The following is a 16466-nucleotide window of genomic DNA, read 5'->3' on the forward strand; positions in this document are numbered from 1 at the left end:
CGCACGCACGCACGCACGCACGCCGTCCCGCACGCACGCCTTCTCCTAGGCGCGCCGCCGCGGTAACTGGCTGGTACACCAGCTGCGCTGTCCACCCAGCCGACGAGATGCTGCGGGCCTGTCAGTTGTCTGGCGTGTCCGCCGCCGCCCAGGTGAGCGCGGGACGCCGGGAGAGAGAGCGGCAGGCGGCTGACTCGGGACCACTAACAGAATGGGGAGGCTTTGGCGCTGCGAAGGCACCAGCACAGAGGCGCGTCTCAGGGTCGCCTTCCTGGCGAGCGTTCCAGGCGGGCAGGTGTGGCAGAGAAGCCCCCCGATTGGCGTGACCAGACGGTTATCGTTGAAGCCGGGTGGGGTGCGGAGAGAAGAAAGTGGCGGGGAGGCGGGCGCAGGGCGAGGTGGGGCTTCGGGTCGTGCCGTCCAATCAGCACCGCGCTGTCCCGGTCCGGGCCCAATCTCGGCCGCCGGCGCCCAGTCGCCGGTTGGACGCGCGCAGCTAGTGGGTGAAGGTCGAGGGGGAGAACTACTGTTCCCAGCAGCACTTGCGGTCGTCCAGCCCAGTGGCCTCCTTAATGAGCAGGTGTCTCCCCTGCCGGGGGTCAAGGTTGTAGATACACGGAAAGGACTGCCTTTCTTTCCCAGCGGAGAATACCTCGGAGCTTTTCTTACCCTAAACAGAGTTGAAAGAGTCTGGCTTTTGAAGCTCAAACCCCTGCTAGTTGAGGAGGTACAGGAGTCATGACCTTGTATTCATTTCTGAGATTAGCCTGAGGTCTGTGTCTCCAGGTGCTGGCACAACTTTGGCTGACATTCAAGGAACCTGGACACTTTAAGTTTTGCATGAGTCATCAAAGTAAGATCCTTGCATTAAAAGTTTTTTAAAAAGTAGGGCCATTTCCATTGCTCAGAATGTACAGCAAATTGGTAGTTTAGTGGAATGTGTTCAGTATTGAGCAAAATCTCTAGGCATATTGAGATAGAGGTCATAAAAGTCAAGCTTTGTTTTTGTTTTTGTTCCCCCCCATGTTTGTTTCTCCATTTGTCATACAGAAAAGAGAAGCAGCCTCTTCTGTAGGAAAGTGGGTCCTGTTTTGATTTTCAAATGCTACCTAACAAATTAAAAGCTCAAAACAACACCCATTTAGTAACTTCAAGTTTCTGTCCATTAGAAACTTGGATATGAATGAGCTGGGTTCTCTGCTCACAGTTATACAGGGCTGCAAAGTGTTGGCTGTGGTGTGTTTCTCATTTGGAGCTCAGTATCCTTTTCCAAGATCATGATATTTGTTGGCAATATTCAGTTCCTTGCAGCTGTAAAATTGAATCCTATTTCCCTGCTACTGTTGCCAAAGACTGCTTTCAGGTCCTAGAGGCTGCGGACAATTCCTTGCTTTGAGGCTCCCATAGGCAGTTCATAACACGGATGTTTGCTTTCTTCCAGCCAACAGTAATTTATCTAGCTGACTTCAGAATCTCTCTTTTCCTGTTTCTTACTCCAGTCCCTAATTTAAAGAGCTTATGTGATTAGTCCAGGCCCACTTGGATAACCTCCCAGTTGACTAACTTAAAATCGGTTGATTACTAACCTGAATTGCATCTGAAAAATCCTTTTGTTTGCCGTATAACCCTAGTTATGAACCTAACAGCAGGGGAGAGAGATCAGGGGAACCTTTGTAGAATTCTGCCTAACACAGGGCTCAGGTGGGGTGTTTCGGTTTGCTAATGCTGCCAGAATGTAATATACCAGAAATGGATTGGCTTTTATAAAGGGGATTTATTAGGTTACAAATTTACAATTCTAAGGCCATAAAGGTGTCCAAACTAAGGCATCAGCAAGCGGATACCTTCACTGAAGAAAGGCTGGTGGCATCTGGAATGCCTGTGTCAGCTGGGAAGGCGTTGGATGGTGTCCGCTTGTCCTTTGCTCCTGGGTTGTGTTGCTTTCAGCTTCTGATTCTAGTGGCCTTCTCTTTAAGCATCTGTGGATTCTCAGTTAGCTTCTCTGGGGCAAACTCTGGGCTTCTACTTCTAGTTTAGTATCTCCAAATGTCTTTCTGTCTGCATCTCCAAGTGTCTGGCTCTGTGTCGGCTCTGAGCTGTCTCTCCTTGAGCTCTCCTAAGAACTCCAGTAAACTAAGACCCACCTTGAATGGGCAGGATCACATCTCCATGGAAATAATATAATCAAAAGTTCCCACCCACAATTGGGTGGGTCACATTTCCATGGAAACAACCTAATCAAAAGATCCCACCCACAATAGGTCTGCCCCCACAAGACTGGATTAAAAGATCATGTCTTTTCTGGGGTATGTAACAGATTCAAACCAGCATATGGGGCTGGAAGCATAGAGGAAGCAGAGCTGTTTTTCAGGGCAGGACTGTTGAAATTTGTCTTTGGAGTCCTCCTTTCATGGCACACTCTTCCTCATTTTGCTCTCATTTTACATCTTGGTTGTCACTGATCTGGCCTTTCTGCACTAAACTCCAAAATTACGTTTTCCTTTCCTTAATTTTATCAGAATATTTTCCGCTTATTGGAATCTCAATTAGGAGATTAGATGAAAAGTGATTAAAACTTTATGCTTAAAAATGAATCCTTTTCTAGCTCTTAACCTATACTTCTTCCTCAAATTGTTAACTTGTAAAATGCATTGGTTTATCTCACCATCACCTCAATCATTCTATAGCATTTGGTATTGTTGCTTTGTGAAACTCATGGCTTCTCTCACACAATTATTTTGGGTCCTGTTTTAACTTTCATCTCTTTTCTCTTTGTTTCCTTTACCAAATCTGCTTCTTCCTTGTACCTTTAAACATATGTCCAAGGTATTGCTTCTCTTTGTATACTCTCGTATTTGGAAATACATCAACTCTCAGAGCTTTAATCCCTGATCAGATGACTCTGTTTCTCTTTTGAGTTTTATACTCAGATTTCTGAATTGTTTTAATTTGCCAACTTTATCCAGAATATTTCACTTGTCAGAATCCTTTCCATCCTATCAAACTCTGTCTTTTTAAATGTCTTCCTGCTTTTTATCTTGCTTTCTAAAGTCAGTTTATTACCTAATGGTTAGTAAAGGCTTTTAAAAAGCATACAGATGCCACAGCCACCAGCACCTTCATGATCTGGCTCCTTGCATATCTTATTTTTCTAAATGCCGTACCACAGCCACCAGCCCCTTCATGATCTGGCTCCTTGCATATCTTATTTTTCTATTCCATCTCACTCTGTACTATTGATATCTCCAGCACATGCCTAATTACCTTTTCATTTGTTGTTTCTTTTGCTGGAAATCTTCCCACACATCTTTGCTTAGCTTACTCTCTTCATTCAGGTATTTTCTCAACTATCCCCTTGTCCTCAGAGAGGCTTACCCTACCGTTATTTCTAAAACAGACTTGTGACCGCTCCCTCCTTCTGGTATCACTCTATCCTTACCCTACTTTCTTTTACTTTGTAGCTCTTACCACTACCTGACATTATGTGTATTTGTTGTGTTTCTCCCATTAAATTGTCAGCTCCCCAAAGGGACTATATCCATCTCGTTCACTGCTGTATTTCCAATACCTGGAATAGTACCTGACTCCAAGTAGGTGCTCAGTGAATTCTTGTGGCATGCTTGAACGAAAGAATGAATGTGTTCCATGAATTTTTCTTAATCTCTGTAAGTGGATGTGACCTCCTTTTGAATGCCATGGCTTTGGAAATTCTCGTGGTATCTACCTTATTCTTTGTCTGGGCTCAGCATCCTTGCATTCCCTGCAGAGCCTCATATGCGGGTATTCAGCGGGAGTGAGGTGTTCTCTTTCGTGTTCTCTTTTCCAGAAAGTGCTTCAGAACATTTTACCTGAGGCTTCTTCAGTTTATTTTTGAGGTGGGCTTTACTTTAGTATTAGAGACTTTGGATTTGGAGGACCTGGGCTTTCAGTCTAGCTTAACCTCCCCAGACTATAGACTTGGGACTGATCATCTGCCTGTGTAGTAGTCTTTATCAGTTTATAGATTAAAAGAAGAGAAAGACACGTTGTTGTTCTTGAGAGTTAACCAAGCCAGCTCCTTTAACGGAGACAAAGTTGTTTAGCAGGGTTAGTTTAGAATTGAATTTGTGTGTGTGTGGACAATCGTAGCTATCATCTTCTAGAATTCTTTTTTCTGTTAAGGTTAAAAACAGTATGTTATTCAAGAAGAGAGATAAGCAGCCAAGCACACATGCTGCAAAGTCGGTTCAGTAGACCATCCAGAGTGGCATGCAGCCTGCTGTGGGACTGCTCCTAGCCATGCTGGAATCCTTTTTATTATCCTCATTTTCATTTCTTTAGACCAGTGACTTAAACCATTTTTTTTTAAATTTTATTTTGAAATAAATTCAAACTTACTGAAACAGTTGCAGAAACAGTACTAACCCCATACGCAGAACTCCAGCATACCCCGACCCCCCTCCCCCAATACCTGGATCCACCAACTTTAACATCCTGTCACAGCACCATTTCTTTCTTTCCCTCTCTGTCTATCATCCATCACCTATTGCTCTGTTTTCTGAACATATGAGAGCAAGCTGCACACATCCTTGAATAAACACTATAATTCACATATACATTTCCCATGAACAAGAACATTCTTTTATGCAATCCCATTAAGCGCAGCTAGGAAGGTCAAGAAATTCAACATTGATACAAAGCTTACATTCTGTATTTCCTTTTTTTTCCTTATGTCCCAACTGTGTCCCTTTGAGCCTCCTCGCCTCCATCCTCAGATCCCATCCAGGATCATCCTTGGCATTTAATTGTCATTATCTATTTAGACTGTCTTTTTTTTTTTTTTTTCCAATTGTGGAAACATGTATACAGCCTAAATCTTTAAACCATTTTGAAATGCATTTTACATTAAAACCTATTTGTATGAATGAGAATTTATAATATAATTACACATGTATGCAGGGAAAACCAAAGAAGTATGTTCCTGCTTTTACCATAGTGATTAATATATGCCATTTCCATGTCATAACTGAGGATATAAAGTGTGTTTAAACTGAGAGATAATGCTGCTACAATGCCAAACTTACTAGATTTTCTTTGGAAGTATTTTTTAATCTTATGCATGGTTCTTATAAAATATTTTAAGTTAACTTTAGAAAATTATTGTATGTTAATCTGTATTTCACATGTAGAACTGGCTATTAACTTCTGGGTGCCTTTGGTTGGTGTAGGAGGAATTAATTGTTAGGACAAAACCCACTAAAACGTTGCCAATTATAGCAGCCAGCAAGGTCTAAAGGGGAAACCTGGAAGTCCCAGAGAGGGTTCATTTGAGGGGATTTTTATTACAGTCTCTGTTTTCAGATTGTAATGCTGGATGGTGTTTTCTTTATTTGTGTTCACTTTAGTTTGTTAGAGCTAAGGAATAGATGGTCTGTTGAAAAGCAGTATTTGGGAATTTTATGTTTTATCTTGCTTTTTGGGAATTTGTTTGGTTTTGTTTTAATCATGTTTTTTTGCAGGTTAGGAGTAGCAAATGCTAACCTTGTAACATTTTATACAAAGTTATAAATCAAGGCAAATGACTTTGTAAACAGTGTTGTCCTTTCTACCTGATAGGACATTATTAATAAAAAAGAATTCTAGAATTAAGAAGTATCTAATAGCTGATCTTTATTGAGTACTTATTATTTGTATGTTCCTGTTTTAAGGATTTTACATTCTCTAATTTAATCCTTATGGGGCAGGTATTATCATCTTCCTTATTTTTACAGTTGAGGAAGAATGAGGTACAAAGAGGTTAAGTAATTTGCCCAAGATCACTTAATAGTAAGGGGCAGTCAGGATTTGAAACCAGGTGTTTTTGCCTTAGGTGCTCTTAATTACCAAACTATATTATCTCTATCTAAACTAAATGTCCTTCTTTAACACACAAAATATTAAAGATGACCAAAGTGAATGGAAAGACATCTGGTGTTCATGGATTAAAAGACTTAGTATTGTCAAGATGGCAATACTGTCCAAGTTGATATACAGATTCAGTGCAATTCCTATCAAAATCCCAGTATCCTCTTTTACAGAAATCTAAAAAATCTGATCCTAAAATTCACATGGAATTGCAAGAGACCCTGAATAGCCAAAACAGTCTTGAAAAAGAACAAAGTTGGAGTACTTTCCCAATTTCAAAATGTATTACAAATCTACAGTAATCAAAACAGTGTGTTACTGTTATACAGATAGATATAAAGATCAATGGAATAGAATTGAAAGTCAAGAAATATATCACATATGTATACACAATTGATTTTCAACAAAAGTGCCAAGACCATTCAGTGTTGAAGAGACAATCTCTTCAACAAACGGTGCTGGGAAAACTGGATATCCACATGCAAAAGAATGAAGTTGGATCTTATGCCATATAGAAATTAACTGAAAATACATGCTACAGCATGAATGAACCTTCAAAACATTATGTTAAGTAAAAAAGTCGTATACAAAAACATAAATATTGTATGATTTCACTTACAATGAAGAATGCAAACTAGATTAGAGGTTACCAGGAGCTGGGGGTGGGGAACAAAATGGGGAATTACTGCTTAATGGGCACAGAGTTTCTGTTTGGGGTGATGGGAAGTTCTAGAAATATGTAGTGGTGATGGTTGCACAACACTGTGAATTTACTTAATGCAATTGATTTGTATGTTTAAAATGTTTAAAATGGTAGATTTTTATGTTAGATATAATATACCACATAAAATAAAATAAATAAAATAAAATAAAATAAAATAGATTACAGGTTACCAAGGAGTGGGAGTAAGGGGGGAGATTGTTGCTTAATGGGTACAGAGTTGCTGTTTGGGCTGATGAAAAATTTTTGAAATAGATAATGGTGGTTGTGAAACCTTTTGAGTGTCATTAATGCCACTGAATTGTATACTTAAAAATGGTTAAAATGGCAAAGACTATGTCGTGTATATTTTGCCACAATAAAAAATAACAAAAATATGGGTGGACAACTAGGGAAAGAAGGAAGAGTGGTGAGATCTGGTGATCAGTTAGGCATGAACTAGAGCAACAAACGGGTAAGGCTATAAATTAAAAGCAAGTAACTTAAAAACAAAACAAAACAAAACGTACCCACCTTCCCCTGGTAGTATTTAGGTGCTTATTTATTTGCTTTAGGGGATCCACAAAATGTTAAGAAACATTTGGTTTTAGGTGCTTTACTTTGATTAAAACAAATGTCAAAGCATTTCCCGGGTCATTTGCTTTTGTGCAAAGATAGGCCAGTTATATGGCAATAAGAATACTTGAGCATTTACAGTGTTAGTTTAAAATTTTTTCTTTACAACACTGTTGGCTTTTAGTTTAATGATACATTAGAATAAACCAAGAATTAACTTGTATTAGATGAGCCCTTCTAAGAATTGACCAGCTACGTGGTTAGCTTAGAGATGGGAAACTTGGTTTTATGGATAAATTAAGCCAAAGTTAAGTCTCCCCCAAGTGAATTTGTATGTATCCATTAATGAAATGTTTTGTGTTAGACTGTGGTGATTTTTCAGATGTCTGAATTAAGTTTACAAAGTAAAAATAGATGTTTTTTACTTCCTGGAGGCTTGGGGTTCAGGAAGCAGCGTACTGTCTATATTTTTAAGAGTATAAGTATTTCACAGTAAATTAATTTCTGAAAGTAATTTTTTGTTGAATGAAAATATTTGTATTAACAGTGTAATTTCTGAGTTACCAACCCCCAAAGTTTCCCAGATTCCTTTAAGTATATTGATGGTGATGTTTTTCTCCTTCTTTAGAGTTGTCTCTGTGGGAAGTTGGTTCTCCGTCCCTTGCGACCATGCCGTAGATATTCTACTTCAGGCAGTTCTGGGTATGTAGTATATCTCCTTGTAACAAGGCTTTTAGGTGTGCTGGGTGTGTGTGTGTGTGGGTGGGTGTGTGTCTGGGTATGTAGTACATCTCCTTGTAACAAGGCTTTTAGGTGTGCTGGGTGGGTGGGTGTGTGTGTGTGTGTGTGTGTGTGTGTGTGTGTGTGTGTGTGTGGTAGTAAGGGAATAGCTGCTTAAAACCTCTTTTTTAATGGGTCCATATAATGAAGCTTTGCTGTAATATCTTTGGGGTACCTTCTAGAGCATTATTTATTTGTAGGTGAAAATTTGTTGTGAAGCTCCTTTTGTTTCTTTGGTAATTGAATGACATCCAAGGTGATGAATGGCATCACCCATGCTAGTTTTCATTCTGTGGCAAATAGATATACATCCAGATTTCAGCATAATGTATCTTAAAAAAAATATATGTTCTATTTGCGATTTTATTATCTTGTTTTTGTAAAGGGTTTATTTTATATTTTTATAAATATTTACTTAAGGGAGAGGGGCTTTGAAAGTTAGTGATAGTTCTCTTTGTGTTCAAGGGGAATCTCATGATTGTGAACATCTTGAGTTTTAAGTATCAAAGGATAGATTGCTTCATTCTTTCTATCTTAGATAGTACCATTTTTAAAAAAATTTTAGTTATCCATAAATAAATTTTGCTGTTTTCTAATGCAGACATGTTAAGAACAAGTAGGGAAAGGTGATGTTCAACTGTGGGGACAAAACCGGCTGCTGCAGTCTGTAAAATCAGATGGTAAAGAAGCAGTGTTAGTGTAAGACTAAGGTTGTTCCTGGGAAGGGTAGATTTAGGAAAGCCAAGAAATAGAAATATGTTTCCTGTTTCTTTCACTTAGGTTGACTGCTGGCAAAATTGCTGGAGCAGGCCTTTTGTTTGTTGGTGGAGGTATTGGTGGCACTATCCTGTATGCCAAATGGGATTCCCATTTCCGGGAAAGTGTAGAGAAAACCATACCTTACTCAGATAAAGTCTTTGAGATGGTTCTTGGTTCTGCACCTTATAATATTCCACTGCCAAAGAAGCCGGTAAGAGTTTTAAACAATATTTCACTTTCTCACACAGAATAATTTTAATAGCAAGTTTTTTTCTCGTCTAAAACATATTTTGCACATACAATTCAGTAGAACTTGCCAGATGTATTTTTCTCAGTTCTCTTTAAATTGAACTCATATTGATCTGTACAAGTGGATTTTTTGTTCCGTGTGGACGTGCTACATGGAAAATAATTGTGGTACGCGTGAGAGTAAATGGAGGCGGCTGCTCGGGTGGAGGTGACCCTGGCTGCCCCGTGGCCTGAGGGTTCCATGGTCAGGTCACACCTCTAAGCTACCCCACTCTGACTTAGAGCACTAAAACCATAAATGTAGAACAGTTCTGACACAGCGCCCACATGTTACAGTTAACAATGGCTCCTTTAAGACCATGAAACAGTTGTAGAATTTTGGCCTACATGCTGATACGTTGATGGGAGTTTCTTCGTTACCAACTTTGCACATATTCTTTAGAGGCTCGCCTTTATTCCCCCACAAGTCTTTAATTTTGTTTTTTCTTTAGTCTTAAATATTTTTTCATTCAAACGCAGTTGCCTGAAAAAAAAATTTACAAAGGAGAGCACAGATATTTGGCTGAGTTGGTATTGGGTATTTTTTTATGTTGTGAGACTGGACATAACTGATCACTCTTTCTTAGAAACAGGGTAGACTTCTGTTCTCTAGTATCTGGTGTCCAGTATCTTAGGTTAAGAACCTTAAAATAGATGTCAGATGAGGAAGACAGTTTTGCGGCTGCAGTATTTGAGAAGCACAATCCTGGGATTCCTTCTAAAATCCCGAGTCTGTGTTAAGCTACATAATTAAGGAGAAATAGCTGGACGCAGCTCTAGGAGCATAGAGTCAGGCTGAAAACTTGAGAGCAACTTGCCATGTCCTTCACTTGCTTGTCGTGACTTGCAGTGTCATTCTTTGTCGACAATTCCTTGATCTCTGTTGCTAGCTTTGGCCCTTCGTCACTCCAGTGTAGCTGTCCTCCTTCACCTTTCCCCTTGGATAGGTCAGCCCATCCTACCCCACCTCAGAAGCATCGCTCTTCCTGACTTGCTTTTTTGCCTTAAAGTAGATTGTTCAGGCTCTCAGGTAGCTGGGTTAGAATTCTTTGATTCATCTCCACAGTTGCCCATCTTTTGTTAGCTATCATATCTTGTTTAATCTTGCATTTTTGCCCTTTTTCTTGCATTACAACTATAGCCACTCCTATTCTGACCTTTATCATTTCGTATCAGAATTAGCTTCGGAACGAGACCTGTTGCTGTCCCCCCATACAGAGCCTTTTCCATCCTCCTCTCAGTGTGCCCTCCAGATCTCTCCTCTTATATTCTGTAACAGCCTAATAGCAGCACCAGAGAATTTTGTAAAGTAAGCACTACTGTACTTCCATATTTTCATGATAGCACGTGCCAGAAATGCTCAAAACTGTCTTGTTGTTTAAGAGAGAGAAACCCACAGAAGGTGAAAACCGGAGAGACCTCAGAGATTGTTTCATGTACTGAATAATGAAAATGAAACCAAGAATGGTTAAATGTCAGCCTAGGAACTGTCCATTACATTCCTTTATTTCTGTAATTTGTGTTCTTTGCTGATTCTTAAGTTGGCATTCAAAACCCGTGGCAGTATGGGTCTTACTTATCTGCCCAGCCTTATCTCTGAGTGGTCCTTCACATAAACTCTCATTAGCTTCATGCCAGTTGCCCTTCCAGACATGCCTTGTGCTCTCCATTCATTTATTTATCGACTAAGTGTCTTTTGCATGATGATTTCATATCAGGCACAAAGGAAAGAACTAAACAAAGATCCCTTCCATTTTGTACAGCTTTCTCCGTGGCGGTTTTCTACCCAGAATGAGTTCTTTCTTCTGTCCATAGATGTTTTTCTTTAAGGCCTTCTTCCTTCACTGCACAGACCCAAGCTATCTTTCTTGCCTCTGAATTACAATAGCAATATTTGTTTTTTTTACTGTTCACTCAGCACTCTCTACTGCTGTGCATTGTTATCAACTTGTTGCTTTCAGTAAAACTTACGGATTTTATATCTTGGTAATACATTTAATGTCAACACTGTTATTTAGGTGTAGACAATGTTGAGAGAAGACAACCTAACGTCTTTTTGATAGACATGGAATAAGATCTGCCTAAATGGAGATAAATATTATTTTCCTGGATGGGACTTAATATCGTGAAAATGCCTTTGAGAGAAATATGTATTCATATATTTGGGGGAAATGGCATTTTTATGATACACACATGCATATACTCTAATGTAGTAAGAATTCAAATGGATTTTTTTCTGGAGGGAGTGAAGTGAGAAACCAGATGGCTTTAAAGTTCACTTGGAAGAATAAATGATATACAAGAGTAGCCAAGAACATTTTGAAAAAGTGTGGTTGGGGTTTGGGTGGGGGTCAGAGGACACTTGCATTTCCAGGATTAAAGTTATAATCCTACTTTAATAAGACAGGTGTTGGCACACTCATACAAATCAGAGGAACAGAACACCTGAGTCTGGAAATAGATCGCGGAGATAGATAGGTATATGTGCGTATGTGTAGGTATATGCATGCACACACATTGTGAGAGTGTGAATTTGCTAGAACCTTATGGGAAAGTCATCTGTTAAAAATATATAACTCCTTTGATCCAGCAGTCTCTTTTCTGGGAAACTGTCCTACAGAAATTACACTCTGGTACTTTCCAGTTGTATGGACAAGGATGATTATTGCTCTCTTGTTTGTAGTGGCAAAGTAAAACAGGAAACATTAGGATATCATGCAGCTAAAAAGAATTGCATGACCTGGAAGAATATTCATGATATATTGTTAAATGATAAAGCAAGTTGCATAGTGATTTGTATAATCTGACCATATCTTGGTTTGTTTAAAGAAATGAAAAATTATGTATGCATATACATTTGAGCTTATGTTCAGGGGTGAAAGGATAGATTTCAGGCTGTTAGCATTGGCTCCCTGAAAAGGCTAGCAGGGAAAGGAGTGGTGAAGAGGCAAATAAAAATCATTGATGTATCTTGGTATTATTTTGCTTGTTGTGGTGAGCATGTATCTCATGATTTAAAAAAGTAATAGTAAAGAAAACTTTAAAAAAAGGAAATGGATGTATTTCTGGTTTCTGGTAGTGGCAAAGTTTGTAACCATTTTTGTTATGTTCAAATAGTCATCTTGGGGACATTTAGGTCTCATTGCTAAATTCTGATTAAAAAGTGGAACAACAGAGATGGTAAATAAAAATATTCCTATTATCAGTAATTTTCTCTGGCACGTCTTCTGACTGTTCTGTTAACGAATAGTGCCTTAAACTTAAGGCAGCCAGTAATTGGGAAAGAGAAAAGAAGTCATTAAGCACAATTGGATTATTTATCTTAGTGTGCAGTTGCATGAATCTTGGAGATTAAAGAAACAAAAAACTAGTTTTCATTTTTACTCAGAGCCTCTAGAAATATTTGTTTCTAACTGAATGTATTCAGAAGACACCATAATTTAATTTAGAAAGGAAATGAAAATAGCTTTCTCATTGTTGTATATGTAAAAGGAATGGGGTTTAGAAGGCAGGTCATACATCATGTACTTCATTAGTTACTCTCAGAGAAGCCTTTGTTACACTAAAAAATGGTCTAGTCATTTGGAATGAAATTTTGGACTGCAATTTCTGAGTGATGATGGCTTCTCTTAGTATGGCTGATAAAACATGTTAAGAATTGATAACTTTAAGTTAAAATCCTGAACGAACTGACTTTTAAATTATTACAAATTGCTGTATGCTACCTTTTTTTAAAAAACAAAACAAAACAGTATTATATCTGAAATGTTAAATGTTTTTCATTTCCAAGATTCAGTCTGGTCCACTAAAAATCTCTAGTGTATCAGAAGTAATGAAAGAGTCTAAACAGCCTGTCTCACAACTCCAAAAACAAAAGGAAGACACTCCAGCTTCAACAACAGGTACCTATGTTTAGAACCATTCTTTTAAAATTAGATGAATTGTTTGACTGTAATTGTACCCACCAGTCTAGAGACTCTGGTCCCTTCCCTTTAGGATTCCCCCCACCTGGCATCTTAGGGGTCGAGTGGCAGATAGGACTGGGCTTTATCGAACACCTGTCGAGTGGGGAGAGTGGCAAGAAGCGTCTTACCTGCAGCAGACTGTTTATTTTTCCTTTCTACCTTTTTTCCTTGCTCCTAGCCTTTTTCCTCCTCTGGATTTTAAGCATCATCCTCTTTCCTATCTCTTTTTCCTACCTCTTCACCAATTCTTTCTCCTTTTCTCTCCTCAAGTCCCTTCAGATATTTTTTTACCTTCCTGACTTTTGAGTAACCACCAGCACAGCACTTAGTTAGCTCTAACTTATTCAAAGTACATTTGAACTTCTTAAGTGTCTCCTTACTGTTTCCTTTCTTGATGATTAAATTACTCTCTCTCTTTCAGCAAATATTCACTGAGTGTCTACTGTGTGCCTGGCATTCTTCTAGGCCTCTAGGGATATAGCAAAGGAAGAGTAGTAAAACAATATTCTCTGCTAATACTCCCTGGTGGGATGAGGGGACAGAGGTCATTTATAAATAAACAAGGAAAACATGTAGGATGTCAGACAGTGATAAGTATGGGAGGGAATATTGTGGTTTTAAATGGAGTGGCTGAGGAAAGCCGTTTGAGCAAAGACGAGGGAGTAAGCCATGGAAAAGGCTGGTGGGCTGAGCATCCCAGGCAGAAGGAGTAGCTGGAGCAAAGGCTTGACAGGTTCAGACAAGAAGCAGAGGAGGCTGGAGCTGAGCAGGGGAGAACAGGAGCAGAAAGCCTAGGGTGGCAGTCGTGGGAGGCCATTGCAAGAATTTGGGTTCATATTTTGAGTGAGATGGGGAGGCGTTGGAGGGTTGTGAGCCAGGGGATTGATATCTGACTTTTGTTTTAATAGGACAACTCAGGCTCTTGTGGAGGATAGACAATAGGGGACCAAAGGCAGAAGCAGGGAGACCAGTGATGGGCTTTGTGATAATCCAGCTCTCCACTGGGGCTTTCAATTTATTGAAAATTTTTTTTCTTCACTTCATTGCTTTCTTCTTTGGTATTCTACCACTAGAATTATTATCATTTTCTTCTTCTTTCAAACTTATAATTTGCATGCTCTTGATTCTTTTCAAGCCTTCCTTTCTTTAAAAATACATCTGTGAAATAATTTACAATTGAGCTCTGTTCTTCGCTAACGGTCTTCACTGTGAATTTCTCTTCTTTGTGTTTAAAACTGTCATTCTAATCCCTCTCATTCCTCTTCATCTCTTCCACTCTTCGAAGCAATTTAAATTGTGTTTGGTTAGTTTTTTTTGTCTACCTTCATCATCTTTTTCCCTTATTTTTCCATGCTGTATAAATCATATGTTCACTTGTCATATGTTAAGTTTTAGTACTGTTTAGCACTGTTACTCTAAGCCTTGCTTGAGGATAACTAGTGATGTTTTTAAAGTGCAGATGGATGGTGACATGACTTCTTTTACTTGTCCTTTCTCAACTACTGTCTATTTTGCATGAGTTTGTAAATACAGTGGGCAGTGCCCCTGTCTATTTTGTGTGTTTGAAAGTGGCAGTACATGTATTTGTGTTTGAGTCAAGCGTGAAGTGGGCAGCAGCAGTAGTAGTAGAATCCTGTGTGTTTTTCTGTTAACCCAGGAAACTATAAATACAACAAGTAATGTATGTTTATAGCACCTACAGAGGCAGCTCAAATTATTTCTGCATCAGGTGACACACTGTCAGTCCCAGCCCCGGCGGTTCAACAAGAGGAATCTGTAAAAACCGATCAGCCTGAAATTGGTGAAGGGAAACCCACACGTGCCACTTCAGGTATTGTATTTATATTTGCTATTTTATACATGATAAGGTATTTACAAATGATATGCTTATCGGAATTGTTTAATGCCTAGGTGACACTTGGACACTATGTGGGTCTTCTTTATTCAGACTTGGCTTGGGAAATTTTTAAAATTTCAGAGTCCGAATAAAGCTTTGAAAACTAGGGGATTAACAGTTGATCCACTATTTCTTCATTTTGGCCTCATTAAGTATGATGTGGTTTTAGAATTCTTAATATAAAAATGTCCTCAGTTGACATAACTGGCAGGTATAAACAGTAGTATTTTTATACCCCTATTAGCTATTTGAAATTTTGTGCTGAATTTTGATTTCCTCTTATTTACTTTTGCTGCAAGAGGAAGCATCTTCATCTTCTATAAGAGAGCGCCCACCTGAAGAAGTTGCAGCTCGTCTTGCACAGCAGGAAAAGCAAGAACAAGTTAAGATTGAGTGTATGTGAACTAAAGGCTTCTCAAGTACTTGGGATTATCTCTATCAGTTGCTCTCTTCTTTAACCATCAGCACGTTTCTCACCCATCAGCTAGTTGTTTCTTTTTTTCTTTAGTGGCATAGCTCTGTTCACCACCTTTATTTTATCATTTGTGTTTTTTCCATATGAACTTCCATTACCCAAGTGACAGGGTACATTCCTAGTGTACAGTTGGTAAAAATTCCAAAAAAGTATGTACTTTCTCTATTTGTTTTTATTATAGTTAGTGCTAAAGATTCTTTGTATTCTGGGAAACAGAAGTTTATTATTTATGTTTTGGCAAGTTACCTTTTTTTTTTTTTAAATTCAGTTTTATTGAGATATATTCACATACCATACAATCATCCATGGTGTACAATCAACAACTGTTCACAAGACCATCATATAGTTGTGCATTCATCACCCCAATCTATTTTTGAACATTCTCCTTATACCAGAAAGAATCAGAAAAAGAATAAAAAATAAAAGTAAAAAAGAACACCCAAATCATCCCCCCCATCCCACCCTATTTTTCATTTAGTTTTTGTCCCCATTTTTCTACTCATCCATCCATACACTAGAAAAAGGGAGTGCAATCCACAAGGTTTTCACAATCACGCTGTCATCCCTTTAATCTACATTGTTATATAGTCATCTTGAAGAGTCAGGGCTACTGGGTTGGAGCTTGGTAGTTTCAGATATTGACTTCTAGCTGTTCCAATACATTGAATCCTAAGAAGTGTTATCTATATAGTGCGTAAGAATGTCCACTAGAGTGACCTCTCGACTCCATTTGAAATCTCTCAGCCACTGAAGCTTTATTTTGTTTCATTTCGCATCCCTCTTTTGGTCAAGATGATGTTCTCAATCCTATGATGCCAGGTCCAGATTCATCCCCAGGAGTCATCCTGCGTTGCCAAGGAGATTTGCACCCGAGAGTCAGGTCCCACATAGCGGGGAGGGCAGTGAGATCACCTGCCAAGGTGGCTTAGTTAGAGAGAGAGAGGGCCACATCTGAGCAACAAAGAGGCACTCAGGGGGAGACTCTTAAGGTTGCCTAAGTCTTTTAATGGGTACACTATGAGTTACTTGAGTGAGTCTGAATGGCTCACATTGGCTTATTACTTGTCCTCTAGAATCTATTACGTAGCCTTCAGTGTCCTTCTTCTCTAACTTATTGGGGGTGGAGTACTTTACATGTTGCTG

The 16466-nt window shown here is 39.0% G+C and overlaps 1 protein-coding gene across 8 annotated transcripts in view; it reads left to right on the forward strand.

The window, feature by feature from the left end:
- The window catches only part of IMMT (inner membrane mitochondrial protein), a 35987-nt gene continuing 19521 nt past the window's right edge, over nucleotides 1–16466 (forward strand). For 2 of the 8 annotated variants that reach the window (XM_037806976.1, XM_037806977.1), the window contains exons 1-6: nucleotides 1–152; nucleotides 7788–7861; nucleotides 8720–8909; nucleotides 12777–12888; nucleotides 14645–14782; nucleotides 15148–15243. In XM_037806976.1, the coding sequence (XP_037662904.1) occupies nucleotides 108–152; nucleotides 7788–7861; nucleotides 8720–8909; nucleotides 12777–12888; nucleotides 14645–14782; nucleotides 15148–15243 (655 nt within the window). In that variant the 5' untranslated portion in view covers nucleotides 1–107. The remainder of the gene's footprint in view (nucleotides 153–7787; nucleotides 7862–8719; nucleotides 8910–12776; nucleotides 12889–14644; nucleotides 14783–15147; nucleotides 15244–16466) is intronic. The other 6 variants (XM_037806978.1, XM_037806979.1, XM_037806980.1 and 3 more) reach the window with 3 other exon arrangements.

The sequence above is a fragment of the Choloepus didactylus genome, chromosome 17 (assembly GCF_015220235.1).
Source record: "Choloepus didactylus isolate mChoDid1 chromosome 17, mChoDid1.pri, whole genome shotgun sequence".
Lineage (NCBI taxonomy): Eukaryota > Metazoa > Chordata > Mammalia > Pilosa > Megalonychidae > Choloepus > Choloepus didactylus.